The sequence below is a fragment of the Pseudophryne corroboree genome, chromosome 6 (genome assembly GCF_028390025.1).
Source record: "Pseudophryne corroboree isolate aPseCor3 chromosome 6, aPseCor3.hap2, whole genome shotgun sequence".
Classification (NCBI taxonomy): domain Eukaryota; kingdom Metazoa; phylum Chordata; class Amphibia; order Anura; family Myobatrachidae; genus Pseudophryne; species Pseudophryne corroboree.
In genome coordinates this window covers 828,149,616-828,171,981 of record NC_086449.1, presented here as the reverse complement: position 1 = coordinate 828,171,981, position 22,366 = coordinate 828,149,616, and the positions used below count along the sequence as shown (strand labels likewise).

Sequence of the window (22,366 nt, the reverse complement as noted above, 5' to 3'; positions counted from 1 at the left end):
ATACTCTTTACCGTAAATACGCATACCGAGTGCGAGCGAGTGCACACAGTAGCGGGTATGCGCCTTCACGGGAAAGCGCACGCATGCGCAGCGCGTACCAGGGTGAGGTGCAAATATGGCAATGTGTATAGAAACATTTTTCTGACTTTGACATCCAAATGGTAACATCACAGACGTATAATCCTGTAATCGGCGCACACACTGACTGAGGCTGACGTCTCACTTTCACATGGTGTTTATTGAAACCACACAATATAAAACACTTTCTTTACAAGTAAACACCACACTAAGAGGAATGCTTTTAATAATGTCTATACTAAAATATATATAGTACACAAGTCATCTTAATATACTGTAAATAATGTCTGTATAATCGGTGAGTCCTGTCATTTCACTGTATTACAAGGAATTCTGCACCCCAGAGGCGTGTGTGTGTCTGAAAAGGGGTGTGGCCTAACATAAAGTGGGCGTGCTGTCATAGGAAATCCCAATTACATCACTTGGGGGCGTGTCCAACATCCCATGTGTAATACTGCTAGTCATGCTGGCCACTCCCACCTTAAATCATAGGTCTGTAAACTCGGTCCTCATTACCCCACACAGTGCATGTTTTGCAGGTCTCCTCACAGAATCACATGTGAAATAATTAACTCCACCTGCGGACCTTTTAAAATGTGTCTGTGAGTAATGAATACACCTGTGCACCTGCTGGGTTACCTGCAAAACATGCGCTGTGTGGGGTAATGAGGACCGAGTTTGCAGACCTATGCCTTAAGTCATAAAACCGTGGGCGATGCCATGAACTACAGTTAGTTACTGTATATATAACACAAAATACGGCTGTTACTGCATAAATCTCAACATCCCTGCTACGTGGGATAACGCACGTCACCTATACAGCAGGGGGGACTTCTGTCACTTTAAAATTAAACATTGCCCATGTGACTTGACGTTTGCTCAGGCTGTAAAACCTACCCCATAATTATATGTGGATGCCAAATAATAATGTATAACAAATTATAGGGACCTACTGACACTCATCCTGTCCATTTGGATGCATGGGGATGTCTGTGTCCTGGGGAAATAAGCGCCCGGAGGTACAAATATATTGGGGATCATGTAGAGCTGAGCGCACCCGCGCTGGTATGGAACATTAGGAAAGATACTCATAAGCAGTGTAGTTCCGTGCATATGCTCAAATGGCGGCCTCTTATCGTGCGGCTGGCTCAAACCCATAAACACAGATTCAGTTAAATGAAAATAAATGGAATGCTTTGGTTTCCTCCAGTGGCGAGCTTCTATTCTGCAGCGGGCCAAAGAGAAACGGCTGTTAAGTGATGCAAGTAGATAAAAGAAACGTTAATTAAGTACTGTCAGCTGGAGGGTCAGTGCACAATTAGCTAATCAGAAATGGCTAGGTAGTGCGGCTTAAAGTAATCAGCATTGATCAGCCCTCGCGCCAGCTTCCCTGCCCCCCGCACCAGTTACTATACTACCAACCCTCGCGCCAGCCTCCCAGCACTCACACCAGTAACTGCACCACTAGGTTTAGGCTGGGGGGGAGGGTTAGGCTGCGGGGGGAAGGGTTAGGGGGCCATTAGGGGAAGGTAAGTATACTTACCTTGCCCCTGTCTGTATTCTGACAGCCGGCATCCCAAGCGCCAGCATATTGATCCCAACCCCGTAGACGGTGGGGTACAGGTAATATAGTAGAGGGTAGCATATAACATATGGTAAAGCAGTGTTTCCCAACCTTGGTCCCCAAGGCACACTAACAGTCCAGGTTTTAGTGATATCCAAGCTTGAGCACATATGGTTAAATCAAAATAACTGCGGTACTGTCACCTGTGCTCAAGTATGGCTATCCTTAAAACCTGGACTGTAAGTGTACCTTGAGGACCATGATTTTGAAAGAGGATAAGGTACAAGGAAAGTAAGGTAGAGGGTGGGGTACAGGTAATGTAAGGTAGAGGGTAAGGTATGGTAGAGGGTGGGGTATAAGTAATGTAAGGTGGAGGGTGGGGTACGGGTAATGTAAGGTGGATAGTGGGGTACGGGTAATGTAAGGTGGAGGGTGGGGTACGGGTAATGTAAGGTGGAGGGTGTGGTACGGGTAATGTAAGGTGGAGGGTGGGGTACAGGTAATGTAAGGTAGAGGGTAAGGTATGGTAGAGGGTGGGGTATAAGTGATGTAAGGTGGAGGGTGGGGTACGGGTAATGTAAGGTGGATAGTGGGGTACGGGTAATGTAAGGTGGAGGGTGGGGTACGGGTAATGTAAGGTAGAGGGTAAGGTATGGTGGAGGGTGGGGTATAAGTAATGTAAGGTGGAGGGTGGGGTACAGGTAATGTAAGGTAGAGGGTAAGGTATGGTGGATAGTGGGGTACGGGTAATGTAAGGTAGAGGGTAAGGTATGGTGGAGGGTGGAGTACGGGTAATGTAAGGTGGAGAGTGGGGTACGGGTAATGTAAGTTGGAGGGTGGGGTACAGGTAATGTAAGGTGGAGGGTGGGGTACAGGTAATGTAAGGTGGAGGGTGGGGTACAGGTAATGTAAGAAAGAGGCTAAGGAATGGTAGAGGGTGGGGTACGGGTAATGTAAGGTGGAGGGTGGGGTACAGGTAATGTAAGGTAGAGGGTAAAGTAAGGTGGAGGATGGGGTACAGGTAATGTAAGGAAGAGGGTAAGGAATGGTAGAGGGTGGGGTACGGGTAATGTAAGGTAGAGGGTGGGGTACAGGTAATGTAAGGAAGAGGGTAAAGTATGGTGGAGGGTGGGGTACGGGTAATGTAAGGTGGAGGGTGGGGTACAGGTAATGTAAGGTAGAGGGTAAAGTATGGTAGAGGGTGGGGTAAGGGTAATGTAAGGTGGAGTGTGGGGTACAGGTAATGTAAGGAAGAGGGTAAGGTATGGTAGAGGGTGGGGTAAGGGTAATGTATGGTGGAGGGTGGGGTACGGGTAATGTAAGGTAGAGGGTGGGGTACGGGTAATGTAAGGTAGAGGGTAAGGTATGGTGGAGGGTGGGGTATAAGTAATGTAAGGTGGAGGGTGGGGTACAGGTAATGTAAGGTAGAGGGTAAGGTATGGTGGATAGTGGGGTACGGGTAATGTAAGGTAGAGGGTAAGGTATGGTGGAGGGTGGGGTACGGGTAATGTAAGGTGGAGAGTGGGGTACGGGTAATGTAAGTTGGAGGGTGGGGTACAGGTAATGTAAGGTGGAGGGTGGGGTACAGGTAATGTAAGGTGGAGGGTGGGGTACAGGTAATGTAAGAAAGAGGCTAAGGAATGGTAGAGGGTGGGGTACGGGTAATGTAAGGTGGAGGGTGGGGTACAGGTAATGTAAGGTAGAGGGTAAAGTAAGGTGGAGGGTGGGGTACAGGTAATGTAAGGAAGAGGGTAAGGAATGGTAGAGGGTGGGGTACGGGTAATGTAAGGTAGAGGGTGGGGTACAGGTAATGTAAGGAAGAGGGTAAAGTATGGTGGAGGGTGGGGTACGGGTAATGTAAGGTGGAGGGTGGGGTACAGGTAATGTAAGGTAGAGGGTAAAGTATGGTAGAGGGTGGGGTAAGGGTAATGTAAGGTGGAGTGTGGGGTACAGGTAATGTAAGGAAGAGGGTAAGGTATGGTAGAGGGTGGGGTAAGGGTAATGTATGGTGGAGGGTGGGGTACGGGTAATGTAAGGTAGAGGGTGGGGTACGGGTAATGTATGGTGGAGGGTGGGGTATGGGTAAAGTAAGGTGGAGGGTGGGGTACGGGTAATGTAAGGTAGAGGGTAGGGTACAGGTAATGTAAGATAGAGGGTAAGGTATGGAGGGTGGGGTACGGGTAATGTAAGGTGGAAAGGGGGGTACGGGTAATGTAAGGTGGAGGGTGGGGTACAGGTAATGTAAGGTGGAGGGTGGGGTACAGGTAATGTAAGAAAGAGGCTAAGGAATGGTAGAGGGTGGGCTACGGGTAATGTAAGGTGGAGGGTGGGGTACAGGTAATGTAAGAAAGAGGCTAAGGAATGGTAGAGGGTGGGGTACAGGTAATGTAAGGAAGAGGGTAAAGTAAGGTGGAGGATGGGGTACAGGTAATGTAAGGAATGGTAGAGGGTGGGGTACGGGTAATGTAAGGTAGAGGGTGGGGTACAGGTAATGTAAGGAAGAGGGTAAAGTAAGGTGGAGGGTGGGGTACGGGTAATATAAGGTGGAGGGTTGGGTACGGGTAATGTAAGGTAGAGGGTAGGGTACAGGTAATGTAAGATAGAGGGTAAGGTATAGTGGAGGGTGGGGTATGGGTAATGTAAGGTGTAGGGTGGGGTACGGGTAAAGTAAGGTGGGGGGTGGGATACGGGTAATGTAAAGCGGAGGGTGGGATAAGGGTAATATAAAGCGGAGGGTGGGGTACAGGTAACATACAGAATGGTAGATTGTGGGGTATGGGCAATATATGGTAGAGAGTGGCTTATATGCAATCTATTGTAGATTTGGATTACAGGTTGTATATGGTAATGTGGCATACAGATCACCCAGCCTTAATCTTCCTATTGCTATTTGGCAGTATTCATTAATTTTATCTAGTAGACTGAGGTAGTTTCTTAATCGTTATGATTTTAAATCTATTAATTGAACCTTCAGTAAAAGTTGTTTTCAATTCTACTTAGAATAAAGTGAGAAATTGTAAATGTGAAATGTAATATTTATATCCCATTCCCAGGTACACAACGGCATTCCCAGTCTCTTAGCCCCCCACCGCTCGCCCCCCCCCACACACACATATTTTACTGCTGAGACCGAATCCGTGCTTCTCCCGGTATCCGGCTCTCATTCTCTCCATTCATACTCTCTTCCTCATTCGCTCACATTCACTCTCCTCCTCTCTGCAACCCTTATGTACTATTGTGCGTATTGTCTGAGTTTTCCCTGCTCATAGAAATTAATTTTTCACTCTGCAGAAGATTCACATGATGCCGAATAACGGGTCTTGTGTCAAATGTGCGTCCTCATCCCCTATTCCGTCTCCACCCAAGTGCCCTTGGCCAAATCTTCAATAAATTTGTCCCATTTCTTCTGCCAGATGTCGGTGAGCCTCTCCTTCCCCTCGGAAGTCAAAGAACTGTAACTGAACGGAGGAAACATGATATTGTCAGTCCTAATAATACCAATACAAACCAAGAGATGCAACTTGTTCTACAGGGTGGTAGTCATGTGACCGCCGGTCGGCTGACCGACAGTCACATGACCTCCTCCGTGAGCCCGCCACCCACGACACCCATAGAGTGGGAATAGAACCCGTGGCGACCGCAGGTCGCCACCGAGCCCGCAGCGTGGCGAGCGCAGCGAGCCCGCAACGGGCTTGCTGCACTCGCCCCTCCCCGCCGGGATCCCGGCGTCGGTATGCTGCCGGGATCCCGGCGTCGGTAAGGTGACCGGCGGTCAGGAGACCGCCGGTCACCCGTACTACACCCCTACAGGGTGGTAGTCATGTGACCGCCGGTCGGCTGACCGACAGTCACATGACCTCCTCCGTGAGCCCGACGGCTCACTATCCCGATGGTCGGCATGCCGACCAACAGGGACTATTTCCACTCGTGGGTGTCCACGACACCCATAGAGTGGGAATAGAACCCGTGGAGACCGCAGGTCGCCACCGAGCCCGCAGCGTGGCGAGCGCAGCGAGCCCGCAAGGGGCTTGCTGCACTCGCCCCTCCCCGCCGGGATCCCGGCGTCGGTAAGGTGACCGGCGGTCAGGAGACCGCCGGTCACCCGTACTACACCCCTACAGGGTGGTAGTCATGTGACCGCCGGTCGGCTGACCGACAGTCACATGACCTCCTCCGTGAGCCCGACGGCTCACTATCCCGATGGTCGGCATGCCGACCAACAGGGAGTATTTCCACTCGTGGGTGTCCACGACACCCATAGAGTGGGAATAGAACCCGTGGCGACCGCAGGTCGCCACCGAGCCCGTGGCGAGCGCAGCGAGCCCGCAAGGGGCTTGCTGCACTCGCCCGTCCCCGCCGGGATCCCGGCGTCGGTAAGGTGACCGGCGGTCAGGAGACCGCCGGTCACCTGTACTACACCCGTTCTACAAGGTAATAACACACTACGGGAATATAGGGATTACTGATCCCTTTGTGAGACTCCGTCTCTCCTCATCCACTGTATAAATCTCATTGTCTAACAGCCATATGCACAAAACTAAAGTGTCATATAACTGTAATGACAATAGGAGGCGTGACCTGAGAAACTTGGAGACCAGGGGGTAAATTTACTAAGATGGGAGTTCTATTTAACATGAGATGTTGCCCATAGCAACTAATCAGAGTCCAGGTATTATCATCTAGAAGGTGCTAGATAAATGAGAAGTAGAAACTGATTGGTTGCTATGGGCAACATCCCATCTTAAATAGAACTCCCATCTTAGTAAATTTACCCCCAGGATAGGTTTTCAATACATGCTCAGCCATGGCACTGAGCAAATCACTAATTCCTAAGCGATAGCTCAGTCACCCTGGGGCTGCCGCAACATGATAAGAGTTGCAGTACAGTAAATGCTAGAGAGTGCGCGAGAAAAGTCTGATGGTTGAAGCCAAAGTAGTTTTCTAATTGTTAAACAAAAAGGTTAAATGTGTACAGTAACTTATTGTGCCATAAACATTAAGCCAGTCTTGATATATGAGGTGTGTGTCGCTTACTTGATTGAATTCAGGGCCAGTTGTTTTAGAGTCTTCAGATCTGCTTTCATGCCACCAATTCCCATGAACACCTCATAGAAGTCATAAGACACCCCTTGGGCTCCAAAAATAGATGGATCATCTGAGCTGACTACTAGAGGGTGGCCATCAGCCAAAAGGGCAGCTGCAGGATGATTGCGAAGGTCAGACACCAACAGGAGCACCTGAGGGAGAGACAGAGAAGATGATGAGGGCAGAAAATGGCAACACGGGAGCACAGAAATGCACAGGGGCAGTTGTGTCGCACCCATGGCGGTACCACATATTCTAGTCACCTGGTTGGACACTGGACAGATCTCTAGAGGGACATTCATCTTCAGGGACATCTCCCGAGCCACTGGGTGCTTCAGGAGGGCGTATCCATGGCCAATTCTAGATGTGTTCAACAGCAAAGCGTCCAGGACATTTTCATCCACATCCATGCCTTGCCAACCTGAATAAATTTACATATCAACATAAACATATAACAATCAAACATAACTAAACAGTTATTATAAATCTTAATACAAAATAAAAAAAACAATTCTAGATATTGTTGCTGAATAGCCATCAAACTTGAAGAAGGTTTGATCTCAGTCAATTTTGCAGCAATATGGTGCTTCATCAGGAAGACCTGTCATTGCAGTTTGTTGATTTTACTTTATTGTAAGTTTGTTTTACTTGATTTTGGACAGTTTCTTCCATTTTACTAAACACTACTATTTATTGTGAGAATAAGTGTCTGATTTCACAGTTACTAACGTGTTACAGTTCTTACTAACATCTAGTCATGGCACAAGGATTGTGAAAACAAATTAATGCTTACAGGGGTTCAGCTTGAAACATCATACACACTTGAAAGGAAAGAGTTAATGACTTTGCATATAGGGCCATTGTGGTTCGGAGCCACCATATATTTAGTTTTTTACGTTTTGCACTTGCAAAGTGTTGGACTGAGAGGGATCACTGACCTCTGTCCCTCCCTCATCCAAAATTGCTTACTTGTTTCTCCAGCATGGAAGAAGTAGGGCAGGGAAACTCCCATCTTGCTGGGGATGCTGAGGGCATCTTGGAGCTGGTACAGGGAGTTCCCAGCATCTTCTTGGCCAACCTGGAAAAAAAAAACACCAGCTTATTGGTTCATATGTGTCTTGCATGTGCATTATTCAGTATACTGCAACACAGAGCGTCTACAGCAAATTAAATATTCAAAAAAACACTATAACTTGTCCTTTGTGTGTTCTCAGCGTAGCCTCTGTATTACGCCCAACATTACCATTTACTGAGCACTACGCTGCCTCTTTACGCCTGAGAGGTATATTAAATAATGTCTATCATGTAAAGTTAATATATCTGTCCGTGTGCAAGTAATGTGTGCCCCTAAATATTATTCCATTGGATTCCTTTTGCCGCTATATTGAGTTTCCAAATTGTCACACGCCGAGGCCAAACTGGGTATATTAAACGGACTGCGGTGGACCAGCAATGCTCGGACGAGCTGAAAGACATCCCATATTATCCACTAAGCAGCTCGCAACCTTCCCCATATATTGGCTGCCACACCAGTATATAGAAGTGGCAATTGTACCGTGTTTGATCTACAATTTTTATTTTCTATTAAAATAACAGCAAAGGGGCTTTTCTGAGGCTAAACAGGGCATCACCCTTATAGTCTCAGGCACATCGGCCATTAGGGCAAATACCAGAGTTGACTGGTCTCCATCATATAATATATGGGCTAAGTAGGTCACATTGAGTGATTGTGGCAAAGATCTGATTGTGCGGCTTGGTTGCACATGACGCAATGGGATTATGGGGGTCATTCCGAGTTGTTCGCTCTGTATTTTTTTCTCGCAACGGAGCGATTAGTCGCTAATGCGCATGCGCAATGTCCGCAGTGCGACTGCGCCAAGTAAATTTGCTATGCAGTTAGGTATTTTACTCACGGCATTGCAAGGTTTTTTCTTCGTTCTGGTGATCGGAGTGTGATTGACAGGAAGTGGGTGTTTCTGGGCGGAAACAGGCCGTTTTATGGGTGTGTGCGAAAAAACGCTACCGTTTCTGGGAAAAACGCGGGAGTGGCTGGAGAAACGGAGGAGTGTCTGGGCGAACGCTGGGTGTGTTTGTGACGTCAAACCAGAAACGGCAAGCACTGAACTGATCGCAGATGCCGAGTAAGTCTGGAGCTACTCAGAAACTGCAAAGAGGTGTGTGGTCGCAATTTAGAGAATCTTTCGTTCGCAATTTTAAGAAGCTAAGATTCACTCCCAGTAGGCGGCGGCTTAGCGTGTGTAAAGCTGCTAAAAGCAGCTTGCGTGCGAACAACTCGGAATGACCCCCTATGTTGTCTACAGCCAGCTCTCTCTGTTATACACACCCATCTCCCATCCCTCATATAAAGACTGAGTTCATTACCAAGTCAAAGCCAGCTACGGTGTCAGGGAAGTTGTCCCTCAGCTGCATGGCGACATGAATGGCTTCTTTCACCTTAGAGACATCCTCGTGCCTGGAAAAGAAGAAAGGATCAGCATTGGTTGTGTTTCCAGTAAATCTTCCATAACGTAAGTGTTCAGTTTCTGCAAACCATCCTTCCACGCCTATCAGCAGAGCAGATGGGACATGGAGGGTGAAAGGAGAACCATGGTGCCCCACAGCCTGTCAAGCTACTAAAAAATTTACCAGACAGCTATGCATTCCACTTGCAACTTCCTCCTCTGTAATCCCGGGCATCACCTGGCCACCCCCATCTCCCCATCATGTCCCTAAGCACCTTCAGTCACACACTCCTTTATTTAAGGCACACATTTCAAAATGCTCTCGTATTTTCATTACATGAGCAAATAGCTCCATGAGTAAGTGTCTGGCTGCAATATGGAAGGTCATGGGTTTGAATCCTTTTGAAATGTCTGTTTAAATAAAGGACAATGTGGCGCTGAAGTTCTTTTGGTATGACTGTGAAGAAATGTGTTATTTAAAATAAAGGATAATGTAACTAAATAGTTCTCAAATTAAGTGCATAAATTATGGTATAAAATGATTGGTGTCCAAATCCATTTTCTTGGGAGCATCCTGTAAGTATAGGTGTTCTATATATGTATATAATTGATGTGGGAGGGGGGATTTCACTGAGCGCCAGGGCTCAACTTACGCCCCTGTTTGAAAAATATGAGGTGGGGGGGGTCGGCGCCAATGCTTTTTCTGGCCCAGGACTCCACTCACCTGTGTACGGTATAAATGATCTTTAGTCCCAGGAAATCCGGGTGGTCTTCCATAAACTGCTTTGCCACGTCTCTGTATGACCTCACTGACCAGGTGCGATCGTGGGTACTACCGTCCAGCTCATAGACCTGGGAAGACGAGAATAAGACAATGATCTGTGACTGGCTTGCGGTATCGGTACCGTAAATCAGACGCAGAGATGTCACCAGTGTCGCCGAGATCCAGGCTGCAGTAAGAAGTACGTAGCGCGCTACTCACCGGTGGTAACATAGCTCTCAGCTCAATGTACTGGATGTTATCCTGATAGAGTTCCCTCAGACCCTCGTAGATGTAAGCCCGGAACACTGGGGCATAGCAGATGATGCCAGCTCCACCAATGAAAGCCCCCTCAAAGCGGCGCCAGATGATGTCCTGAGTTGGGTAATCAAGTTCCGGAGAGTCCGTCAGCAGGGTGAGGTTACGTATCAGACTGAAACACATGGAGAACGGGGAAAACATTTTCCTCAGATTTCTGCTACAAGCCCCAGATTTCAATCTCCTAACACCGGAATCCCACTGACTGACCTGTTATCAAAGTCCGTGACGTTGCCCAGCTTCTTCCTGTAAGTGTCCAGGAGGACCCACTCAGAGCAGCCGGGCGGCAGCTCTCCCACCGGGGCTGGTTTGGAAAACACGAATCTGGAATCCCCAGCTCTGGTGAAGCAGATGTAACAGTCTGGCAGATATGTGGCGTTTTTCACCAGCCAATCCACGCTCAGGATGGCAAAATCGTGTAGGTGGAGTGCGCCTCCTGCAGGGGGGACAGCGTTGTGCAGTTAGTGACCAATTCATTTCCCCTGCCAATGTGTCGCTAATCTCATGATCGTTTTCATAGCGTAGACTACTGATGGGACACCTTGGGGGGGGGCTTTTCTATGTTAAAGTAAAAGAAAAAATGCTGTGTTTAATAGTTTCTCAAAAATGTTGCTTCAAACATTATGGTCTGGATGTAATGAAGTCCGATTTGGCCAGAGATGCGGGTTTCCAGCTGAATTCGGAGGTCTTTTTAAAGCAGCAATCATTTACAAAGCATGGTTTTGCCTTGCACATAAATTAATTCCTATAGATTGTAAACTTGCGAGCAGGGCCCTCCTACCTCTATGTCTTTCTGTTTTTTCACAGTGTTCTTCTATTACTGTTGTCCTAATTGTAAAGCGCAACGGAATATGCTGCGCTATATAAGAAACTGTTAATAAATAAATAAACTGCTGCTTTAAATACGTTCGGCTGGGAACCCGCTCCTCCGGCTGACTTGAATTTCATTACATCCGGCCCTATAAATATATTAAAGAGAATAAAATAGGATATAAAAAATAGAAATTGCATATAACATTGGGAAATTAGCCAGCAAATGTTCAGATTAACATTACTATACATAACAAAGCCAGTTACAGACTCCATATATCACTGTATTATAATATAAAGAATTTACTGTATATAGATGTTGCACTGTCCTGTACGGTGAATGGCGAACCTTATAGGGGCACTACTAAAAGGATTTACTAGCACTCTTATTTGTGTTCATTTGTCTAAGTGGCGCAAGTAATTTGTTAATGTATCCGCGTTTTATTACCCGTGTAAATGTCATTCAGATGTCACGTTTAGATGAATGCATTTCTCAGCCCTATTTTTCTTCTCCCTGTAGTTTTCCTCTATATATTTTCCATATGGAACACAGTGGAGTCTAAACAGTTAAATGTTTTTTTGGCACAGGGAAGTTTGGGTAGGGATTGCCATTAGTACATGATGGTTCAGAAACCATTGATGTTTTGGATCCAAGTATGATGGTGTTGGTATTGATTCCAGGATTATTTTGGCTGCCACCTTCGTTTTCTTCTTTCCAATGTGTGGTGATGTAAGACAAGACTGACTCAGCAGAAGCGCGACTTTACACATACGCAAGCCGCAAACCAGTCTCTCTTCTGCACATGGGTAAGACTGTAACATCGACGGTACAAACCATCGAGTGGTTTAGAAACAATGGTTACATGCCATCGTAAGACGTGTAACGATGGCGGCAAAACTGTAACCATCCAATGCTGCCCTTCTGATAGCTAACCCTAAGCTGGGAGTGGCCTATTGCTTCACAAGGGCTAGACTCGCCCCTGGGTGAAATATCCAGACCCCTCACTGCACACAAACACACCCCTTGTATCCACGTTTCACATAAACCTCTTGACAATAAATATTATCCTTGTGAAATTTTGTCTGTACTTTAAAGTAAAAATGCAAACATTGGACTTGGAAAAAAATAATATCCATAAATTGGGATGCAGTTAAAATGCCGCCGGACGGGATCCCTGCGGTCGAAATCCCGACTGATGGCATAAGCCCGGCGACTTAATACCGATGGGCGACGGGATCCCGGCGTCAAAATACAGATGCCCAGAATCCCGAACGTTCTTTCGTGTCCTGCCATGGGGGATAGAAGGTTAGGTTTAGGCATCAGAAGGGGAGTTAGGGTGCAGGGGCGAGAAGGGTATTGTTAGGTACTGGGGAGAGGGGAGTTAGGGTTAGGCGTAGGCACCAAGCAGGGAGGGTTAGGTTTAGGCAGCGGGGAAGGGAGGGTTAGGGTTAGGCACCCACAAGGGGCCTTTTAACAAAACAACGCATTAAGTATGGCGGTTCTGTAAAAGCTGTAAGCCTGCCCGCCTTACCTTTAGGCATCTCCCTCAGGATACTGAACACTTTGCTCTGTTGGATGAGCCCACGGGCCTTAAAGAAGTGCATGCTGGGGGGGAAGACCCCAGTGCTGACAGCCTGCTTCATTTCCCCTTCTTTTATCCTCATCAGATTGTCATTGGCCTCTACTTCTCTCTCCCCCAACACAACGCTGCCCCCCGCTCTCTGGAAATTCTCCTTCTCCATCAGAGCATCCCGCTCCTCTCTTAGTGGATAGCTGCGGCCAAGGCTGACCACGCAGAGAAGAAGGATCCATGTTGGCGAGTTCTTCATCTTATTGCTGGAAGAGAGAAACAGAAATGTGTCGCTGTAATGACCGAAGTGTAGAAGCCGCAGTGGGAGGAGCCTTTCTGTTTATACTACAAGGATGCTGCTGAATCTGTCTCTGTGTATGAAATGTCATTGAGGTGATGGACGACTGCTGATGTGTTATATGTCATATGTAATTTAGGGGTCTAGATAAAGTACCAACCAATCAGCTCCTAACTGCCATGTTACAGGCTGTGTTTTAAAAACGACAGGAGCTGATTGGCCAGTACTTTATCTCTCTCCATGGTTTAGTAAACAGACCCCATAATACAGTCTATGAGGCCTTTTATCATGAAATAATAAATAATTTAAAAAGCAAATTTTTCTTAAGTGTGATTTATATAAAAGCAAAAAGTTATAAGACGAAAACCACAGTTGTCACGTGAAACGTGCGTTATTGCCGGCAGTAGGGACTTCTGACGCTTTGGGTTATCACTTTGGGTGCTTCTATAGTCAGCGGCAATCACCATTAATGATACCTTCCTCACTGCTACCGCATTACATATTCTGTTATCGCCATCTCAGGAAGAAGAAAGTTACTGGAATATTTTTTTTTTTTAAGTATGTAAATTAATTTTTTAATAATTTTTGAGCAAGCCGGACAGTAGACTCGCCCATTCGCAACTGCGCATACCCCAAGAGACTTTAGTAAGTTAACCTTTACCTCTCCAGACAAGTATCAATACTCGGCTAACTCGGCGGTATTTTATCTCATCTTCTCACCACATATTGGGGGTAATTCAGACCTGATCACTAGGCTGCATTTTTGTACAGCCTGAGATCAGGTCTGAACTGCACATACCAATGCACATACGCGTCAGTCCGCAGCGACGGGGAGTGCCGAGCAGCGACGGGATGGTGCGAAAAAAGCGATCGCAAGGTGACTGACAGGAAGAGGCCGTTTGTGGGTAACAACTGACCGTTTTACAGGAGTGTCCAGAAAAATGCAGGATGATCCATTCCAGGCGTTTGGAGGGAGTTTTCTGACGTCCGCTCCGTCCCTGATCATCGCACTGGAAGAGTAAGTCCTGGGCTGTGCAGAGACTGCACAAACGTCTATTTGTGCAGCTCTCCTGCACATGCGATCGCACCCCTGCACAGCAATTTCCCCCTCCCCTGTAGTCGTCAACTACCTGATCGCAGGGATGCAAAAAACGCACTCTAACGATCAGGTCTGAATTACCCCCATTGATAAGTATGGGCCCTGATCCCTTTTCTAATATTTCCTAAACTGATACAGATTTTGAGACGCAACACTTTTTCAGAACCTGTAATGCCGGAATAAACCCTGTGGGGACCGCCACGCAGTCGAAATCTCAGGGGCCCCCTCGCAAATTATCTCCTAAAACGTTTTACACTTTACCAACAAACGGTTTACGATCTGGAAAGTGTAATGTGTATCTATTACCTATGGTTTATGTACTTTAAGTTGTTACTGGGTACATTACATTAATAAAAGTATTTTCTCTATAGCGCCTTTCATGTAAAATGTTCTTTTCTTTGAGTTGATTAGTTTTTTCTGACTTTTGGAAACAATTTAAGAAAGCGTGATTGTAATAATCTTTCAAGGTCAAATCAATATTATTTTGATACGTTGTCACGGGGCCCCTAAAAGGAGCGAGGCCCATAGGCCGGTGCCTACTCAGCCTATTTGGATAAGACATTACTATATAAGAGGTGCAGGCGGGATACCTGATGCCACAGAAATATACTCCAGAGACAGAAAATACAGGGAGCACTTTCTGCATTACTGATAGCTCAGGGCATAACCTTCTCCACTGGTTTACCGTTATACTCAGACTCTCACCGGAACCTTCAGTATAAATCCCAGGTTCTGCTTTATGTAACCTCAGACAAGTCACCTTGTTCCCTGGTTCTCCAGGCACCAAACACTAGACTGTAATGTGTAATCCGGGCAGTGGGACGGTGCCGTGATCATTTTGCATTCAGTTCTATGTAAACATTGCATGCAGCATGTAACAAAAATATAAAATAATGGCGTGACGTGTTGTTATACCCGAGTTATGATCAAATTAATTTCCAGAATAATGCAGTGTACAGTGGGGGCATCTGCTACCCAGCTCCTGCCTATCCAGAGCGTGGTTTTCACTGCCCCATCTACCTCCACCACTTCCTCTTATACCCCGGCTGTACCGCCTGTCGCTGCTACACCCCCTCTCCTATGGGGCTTATGCTGAATTGAACATACGCCGGTTTGCATAGCATCTCTCTCGCGTTTTCATACTGTGTATTTTCTGGAGGTGCGGGCATGCGTGTGGTATATACGCATTTATATGGCGATGACACGTACGACTTAAATGGCGTAACTGGCTTGTAACGGGGGCATTCACGCATTAACAGAGTTGAGTGAGAACGCGCCGACGCAATTGCGCTTTGTGCAGAGTTGGATGTAAGCGTAGAACCTCCGGTTTCCAGGTGTATCTTTGCGCCGAGTATAGGCTGATAGAACTGCGCACTGATGACGAAGACCAGAATCAACCCAAGCGCACAGATACAGACTGGATACCAGATTTGCATAAGAGTGTACATATTATATTTTATTTTGTATCGTGCACGCAGTGCGGTAGCACGTACACCATCCAGTTATTCCTCTCCCTGACTTCACACCGCTCCCTACCCCGCAGTAACCCCATCCCACAGTCCTTGCTTGGCTCTCCCATCCCATCTCCCACCCCTGGTCAAATCTTGGGTCAGAACAACACCACCAGCTGCACAGCAGCCTACGCCCCCCCATCCAGGGCCTCTAACGTATATAAATGTACGCCCAATAACTGGACTGTCCTACCTTTACCAGCGCAGATCCTTGAGTGTGATATCAGAGGATACGCCAGGGATTTATGGGCAGACCTGCAAGCTCAGCAAATACCCGGTTTGTGCACGAGTGACGGGGTTTTGTGTGACAAAGAAATCAGACAGAAACTGCTGTCTGTGCCGATACGTTGCAGTAAACACTTCCTCTATCCCTGTCCTCTGTGAGAGAGAGCTGTGTAGGTGTCTGTGCTCTGGTGTGAAGACAGTGTCATCCTCCACTGACTAGACTGCCGTTGTATTATTATTGTATTGTAATGCACAATCCAGGCTAAATTATAGCTACACCGTTAGTTCTGATGTTATCGTAGCACTTAACTAAGCCGTGGAGAGAGATAAAGTACCAACCAACCAGCTCCTTACTGTCATTTTTCAAACACAGGGTCAGTCCGAGTTGATCGCTCGCTAGATACTTTTTGCAGCCGTGCAAACGCATAGTCGCCGCCCACTGGGGAGTGTATATTTGCTGCGCAAGGGTGCGAACACCTGTGCAGCCGAGCGGTACAAAAATAGCTTGTGCAGTTTCTGAGTAGCTCTGGACTTACTCAGCCGCTGCGATCACTTCAGCCTGTCTGGTCCCGGAATTGACGTCAGACACCCACCCTGCAAACGCTTGGACACGCCTGCATTTTTCCAAACACTCCAAATCTTAGTACATAGACCCCCTTAAGCTTTGATTTTGTCACGTAAGGGGCAATTCCATTCCAGGCGACGTGCCACAGAATATCGCAGCAATGTTCCGCTGCTCACGTTTCTGCTTATTGCTGTAGCTCCGCGTCGCTAATTTTCCTACACACCTCTATAGGCCCCCGAGGACAAACTAGCATTGTTGCTGGACGTAATGTACCAATCCGAAAGGCACAATGCAGTCATCGCTGCCAATTGAATCACTCTCCGTAGTTCAGTAGGCAAAAGTGTACATTGTGAGGAATTATAATATATGGTGCGTTATTACAGATAGAGGAAGTCACCTAGGATTTCTGTGACCCGTATAAAAGCACTGATCACACATCCTGATACTGATATATAGTGACGCCGAACTCCTGTGTTACTTCTAGTATAAGTATCATTCATAATAACAGGGGGGGGGATGGTCATTGTCTTAAATATTAATATCATCTATACTTCTGATAAAGCTGTAAGGGTTGTGTGTGCACATAGAATTTTTTGGGGAGAAATGTTCTCCTTGGAACTCTTTCTGAACTATGGAGACTAAACAAAAAATTGTGGGTGGAAATTTTTGGTTGGTCTGTTCGTTACGGCATCATGCAAAAACTATGGTATGAATTTTGATTGCATTTTCACTGTTGTAGAGCTTAGTCACCTAGAAAGAAACTGAGGTATGTATGATCCTGATGTGACATCAGGGAGAGGAGCAATAAAGGAAAAGCCAGACACTTGACACTCGGCACCTGCAGTGTGCAGGCTCCTCAAGCCAAAATTTACTATAGGTATATAAATATATATTTTTTGGGACAAATATACTTCTAGGCACTATTTATGAACTGTGAAGACAAAAATATTTTTATCACAGGCTCCTCAAGTCTCAAATTACTATATGTATGTGTGTGTGTGTGTGTGTGTGTGTGTGTGTATATATATATATATATATATATATGCAATACATACATATATAGCACATCCCAAACACAAGCAGTTACACAGTATATGTATGCATATATAATTGCATAGATATATATCTCAAGATCTATTTCACAGGAAAATCTTACTATTTATTAATCACTAATCAGGCAGCTTATCTTGACTCATGAAGTTGCAGTATACATGTCAATCCAGTAGATGGCACACCAAGGCAGATACTACATATCATAGAGTGGCTGGTCATGCTTTTTGCAACCCTCTAATTTTATTATAGGTTAAGTATCAACGAACTTAGGATATACAAGATAATATTTGTTTTACTAAAGTGAATTTAGACTGGACTGTGAGATTTATTGCCCCTTGAATTTGCTTTTGTGGTTTACATAAAAAAAAAAAAAATTGCAGATTGCTTTTCGTATACTGAGCAGGGTCTAATGCTCAGGAATGCAGGTGTAGATCTCAGGACCAGCTGCTTCTCCCATGGGCAGCTTTACGTGGCTTGCTCACGAGTTAGTAGCCTCTAACATCTTTTTGTGTTAATCCTTGAAGGAAAAACTGCAAACATTATTTACAAAGAAATTTTGTGATCAATGCCTATAATATAAAATAAACATCACTATGGGAGGGGGGGGGGTGTAATAAGGTGTGAGAATCAGAAAGTAACAAATTTTGTGAGAGTTTTCCTGCTTTTTTAAAGTGGCAATCATGTATATGGCAAAATGAACATGGTCTTGCCATGTAAATGATTCGCACTTTAAAAAAACAGGAGAACTGCAGGCAAATGTTTATAAAGCATGAAACATTCTGTATTAACTCACATCAGTGGCTCTGCCTATGTAAAATATAAATAGTTAGGAAAGTGACAAAGCTATGGCGAAACGTACGTCTTGTACTCTGGGACCCCGCTGTGCACAAGCTGGTCTTCCTCCTCTGGCAACCAGGAATACTGGTCCCTTACACCTCTCACAAATTATTTCTCTCTTTCAGGAGTGGTTGTTAGAAGTTTTTTCAGCTGTTATGATCCTTAGCCACCTACATGTATCTTTTTATATATATCCTGCAACATACTGCCTCCTACACTTCCTCACTGATTTTTAGGTACTCTCATTGTGGTTTACCATTGCAGCTGATTCTGCACTAAACTTATCAGGACCAGGAAGAAGATAACAGCAGCAGATGGCGGTTTTGGGACTCTGTATCTATGCCTTAATATACCATGCTATTGTCTTATTAGAAGTGACAAGTTTGAAGGTTTATTTGTGATATAAATTATGAGATATTTGATTTTCTGTATCTCCGGCAGATCCTTTTATTGTAATTGTACCAGTACCTGAGGGGCACTGAATAAGTGTTGTAACCTCTATTAAACAGCTGCCATTGTAATAAACAGTACTGGGCCTGATTCATAGTTATCCAGTATTGCACAGCCGCAGGGAAGCGCAGGAAAGCAGCTGTAAAGTAACATACAACTAATTTGCTAATACTGCAGGAGGCATCTGAAGGGGAAGTTTGCAGATCCTAGTTCTGCGTCGGAATATGCAACATCAGATCACCATCCCGACCATTGATGTTTCCAGCATCGGCCATCTGAGTAAGCCAAAGCTTTCTTAGACCGGAAGCTTCCTGCCTGCTTGTGTGGCTAGGAAATCTGCATCCTCTGACGCAGATTGTGGCCTTAGAACTCCCAGAAAAGCGGGGAAACTTGCCCCCATTTCCAGGAATGCAAGCCAACCGCATCCCTGCTCCACCCTCAAATGGCTGCAACATGTCAGTCATGCTGGAACTTGTGGGAACTGCGAGCGACAATGCAGGACCCGTTTACCACATCATACCACCCAACATTGGTGGTTCCAGGAGTGGGACGCTGCATGTGCGCACAATGGAAAAGGGGTGGAGCTTTACAGCATCCGTGATCCCGTCATTGTGGTAGTGTGCCCAGCACTCTCCAAAATGCTGAGCTGCCCCCAGGCTCTCCCAGTACTGTGAATGAATGTGGCATCTATTTACACACTCCTTACCCACCGCTCTGCATAGTATAGCAATGATGTGTGTACCCTCCCAACTCCCCCCCCCATCCACCCGGGACAAACTCCACCCCCTTCACCAAGGAACACTGCGGCCCATTGGTGGGACAGCAGGAGAGTCCTAGCAAAATGTGACTGTCCCGTTGGGAGGTATATATACATGCAGAGACCCACAACAACTGGAGTAGAACACACCATCAGGTTTGTGTACTAAACTGAATCAGGCCCGTTGTATGAGACTGACAGGATGAGAATGGAATTTAACTGATTCATGCAAAATGCTGGTTGTTTGCAATTCTTAGGTTTCTTTTTTTGGGGGGAGATCTTTACTGCTTCATGTCTACCATCCCAGAATGTGACAGGCACCGAGCAGAAGCTGGGACCTCTATTCAGCAGGTCCCATTTCACTATACTATTTCTCTGACGTCCTAAGTGGATGCTGGGGACTCCGTCAGGACCATGGGGATTAGCGGCTCCGCAGGAGACAGGGCACAAAACTAAAGCTTTAGGATCAGGTGGTGTGTACTGGCTCCTCCCCCCATGACCCTCCTCCAAGCCTCAGTTAGGTTTTTGTGCCCGTCCGAGCAGGGTGCAATCTAGGTGGCTCTCTTAAGGAGCTGCTTAGAAAAAGTTTTTAGGTTTCTTATTTTCAGTGAGTCCTGCTGGCAACGGGCTCACTGCATCGAGGGACTTAGGGGAGAGAAGTTCAACTCACCTGCGTGCAGGATGGATTGGCTTCTTAGGCTACTGGACACCATTAGCTCCAGAGGGAGTCGGAACACAGGTCTCACCCTGGGGTTCGTCCCGGAGCCGCGCCGCCGACCCCCCTTGCAGATGCTGAAGATTGAAGGTCCAGAAACCGGCGGCAGAAGGCTTTTCAGTCTTCATGAAGGTAGCGCACAGCACTGCAGCTGTGCGCCATTGTTGTCACACACTTCACACCAACGGTCACGGAGGGTGCAGGGCGTTGCTGGGGGCGCCCTGGGCAGCAATGTATAATACCTTATTCTGGCTAAAAATACATCACATATAGCCCCTGGAGGCTATATGGATGTATTTAACCCCTGCCAGGTCTCAGAAAAACGGGAGAAGAAGCCCGCCGAAAAGGGGGCGGGGCCTATTCTCCTCAGCACACAGCGCCATTTTCCCTCACAGAAATGCTGGTGGGAAGGCTCCCAGGCTCTCCCCTGCACTGCACTACAGAAACAGGGTTAAAACAGAGAGGGGGGGCACTTAATTGGCGATATGTATATATATATTAAAATGCTATAAGGGAAAAACACTTATATAAAGGTTGTCCCTGTATAATATAGCGTTTTTGGTGTGTGCTGGCAAACTCTCCCTCTGTCTCCCCAAAGGGCTAGTGGGGTCCTGTCCTCTATCAGAGCATTCCCTGTGTGTGTGCTGTGTGTCGGTACTTGTGTGTCGACATGTATGAGGACGATGTTGGTGAGGAGGCGGAGCAATTGCCGGTAATGGTGATGTCACTCTCTAGGGAGTCGACACCGGAATGGATGGCTTCTTTAAGGAATTACGTGATAATGTCAACACGCTGCAAGGTCGGTTGACGACATGAGACGGCCGGCAAACCAATTAGTACCTGTCCAGGCGTCTAAAACACCGTCAGGGGCGTTAAAACGTCCTTTTACCTCAGTCGGTCGACACAGACACGGACACTGACTCCAGTGTCGACGGTGAAGAAACAAACGTATTTTCCTTTAGGGCCACACGTTACTTGTTAAGGGCAATGAAGGAGATGTTACATATTTCTGATACTACAAGTACCACAAAAAAGGGTATTATGTGGAGTGTGAAAAAACTACATGTGGTTTTTCCTGAATCAGATAAATTAAATGAAGTGTGTGATGATGCGTGGGTTTCCCCCGATAGAAAATTATTGGCGGTATACCCTTTCCCGCCAGAAGTTATGGCGCGTTGGGAAACACACCTTAGGGTGGATAAGGCGCTCACACGCTTATAAAAACAAGTGGCGTTACCGTCTCCAGATACGGACGCCCTCAAGGAGCCAACTGATAGGAGGTTGGAAAATATCCTAAAAAGTATATACACACATACTGGTGCTATACTGCGACCAGCGATCGCCTCAGCCTGGATGGGCAGCGCTGGGGTGGCTTGGTCGGATTCCCTGACTGGAAATATTGATACCCTTGACAGGGACAGTATTTTATTGACTATAGAACATTTAAAAGATGCATTTCTATATATGTGAAACTCTGGCATCAAGAGTAAGTGCGATGTCCATATCTGCCAGACGATGTTTATGGACACGACAGTGGTCAGGTGATGCAGATTCCAAACGGCACATGGAAGTATTGCCGTATAAAGGGGAGGAGTTATTTGGGGTCGGTCCATCGGACCTGGTGGCCACGGCAACAGCTAGAAAATCCACCTTTTTTACCCCAAGTCACATCTCAGCAGAAAAAGACATAGTCTTTTCAGCCTCAGTCCTTTCGTCCCCATAATATCTGCCCAGGGATAGAGGTAAGGGAAGAAGACTGCAGCAGGCAGCCCATTCCCAGGAACAGAAGCCTTCCACCGCTTCTGCCAAGTCATCAGCATGACGCTGGGGCCGTACAAACAGGTGCGGTGGGGGGTCGTCTCAAGAGTTTCAGCACGCAGTGGGCTCACTCGCAAGTGGACCCCTGGATCCTACAAGTAGTATCCCAGGGGTACAGATTGGAAATTCGAGACGTCTCCCCCTCGCAGGTTCCTGAAGTTTGCTTTACCAATGTCTACCTCCGACAGGGAGGCAGTATTGGAAACAATTCACAAGCTGTATTCCCAGCAGGTGATAATCAAAGTACCCCTCCTACAACAAGTAAAGGGGTATTATTCCACGCTATATTGTGGTACTGAAGCCAGACGGCTAGGTGAGACCTATTCTAAATGGAGTCACTCAGAGCAGTGATAGCGAACCAGGAAGAAGGGGACTATATGGTGTCCCTAG

General features: G+C 46.5%; 1 protein-coding gene across 3 annotated transcripts in view; it reads right to left on the bottom strand.

Annotated features, from left to right (window-relative positions):
• Nucleotides 1-219: 219 nt before the first annotated feature.
• ADA2 (adenosine deaminase 2) overlaps nucleotides 220-22,366 on the bottom strand; it is a 78,514-nt gene continuing 56,367 nt past the window's right edge. For all 3 annotated transcript variants that reach the window (XM_063929318.1, XM_063929320.1, XM_063929319.1), the window contains exons 2-10: nucleotides 12,610-12,914; nucleotides 10,478-10,703; nucleotides 10,172-10,382; nucleotides 9,914-10,041; nucleotides 9,110-9,200; nucleotides 7,697-7,805; nucleotides 6,991-7,148; nucleotides 6,677-6,879; nucleotides 220-5,100 (exon numbers count right to left, since the gene is read on the bottom strand). In XM_063929318.1, the coding sequence (XP_063785388.1) occupies nucleotides 4,989-5,100; nucleotides 6,677-6,879; nucleotides 6,991-7,148; nucleotides 7,697-7,805; nucleotides 9,110-9,200; nucleotides 9,914-10,041; nucleotides 10,172-10,382; nucleotides 10,478-10,703; nucleotides 12,610-12,914 (1,543 nt within the window). In that variant the 3' untranslated portion in view covers nucleotides 220-4,988. The remainder of the gene's footprint in view (nucleotides 5,101-6,676; nucleotides 6,880-6,990; nucleotides 7,149-7,696; nucleotides 7,806-9,109; nucleotides 9,201-9,913; nucleotides 10,042-10,171; nucleotides 10,383-10,477; nucleotides 10,704-12,609; nucleotides 12,915-22,366) is intronic.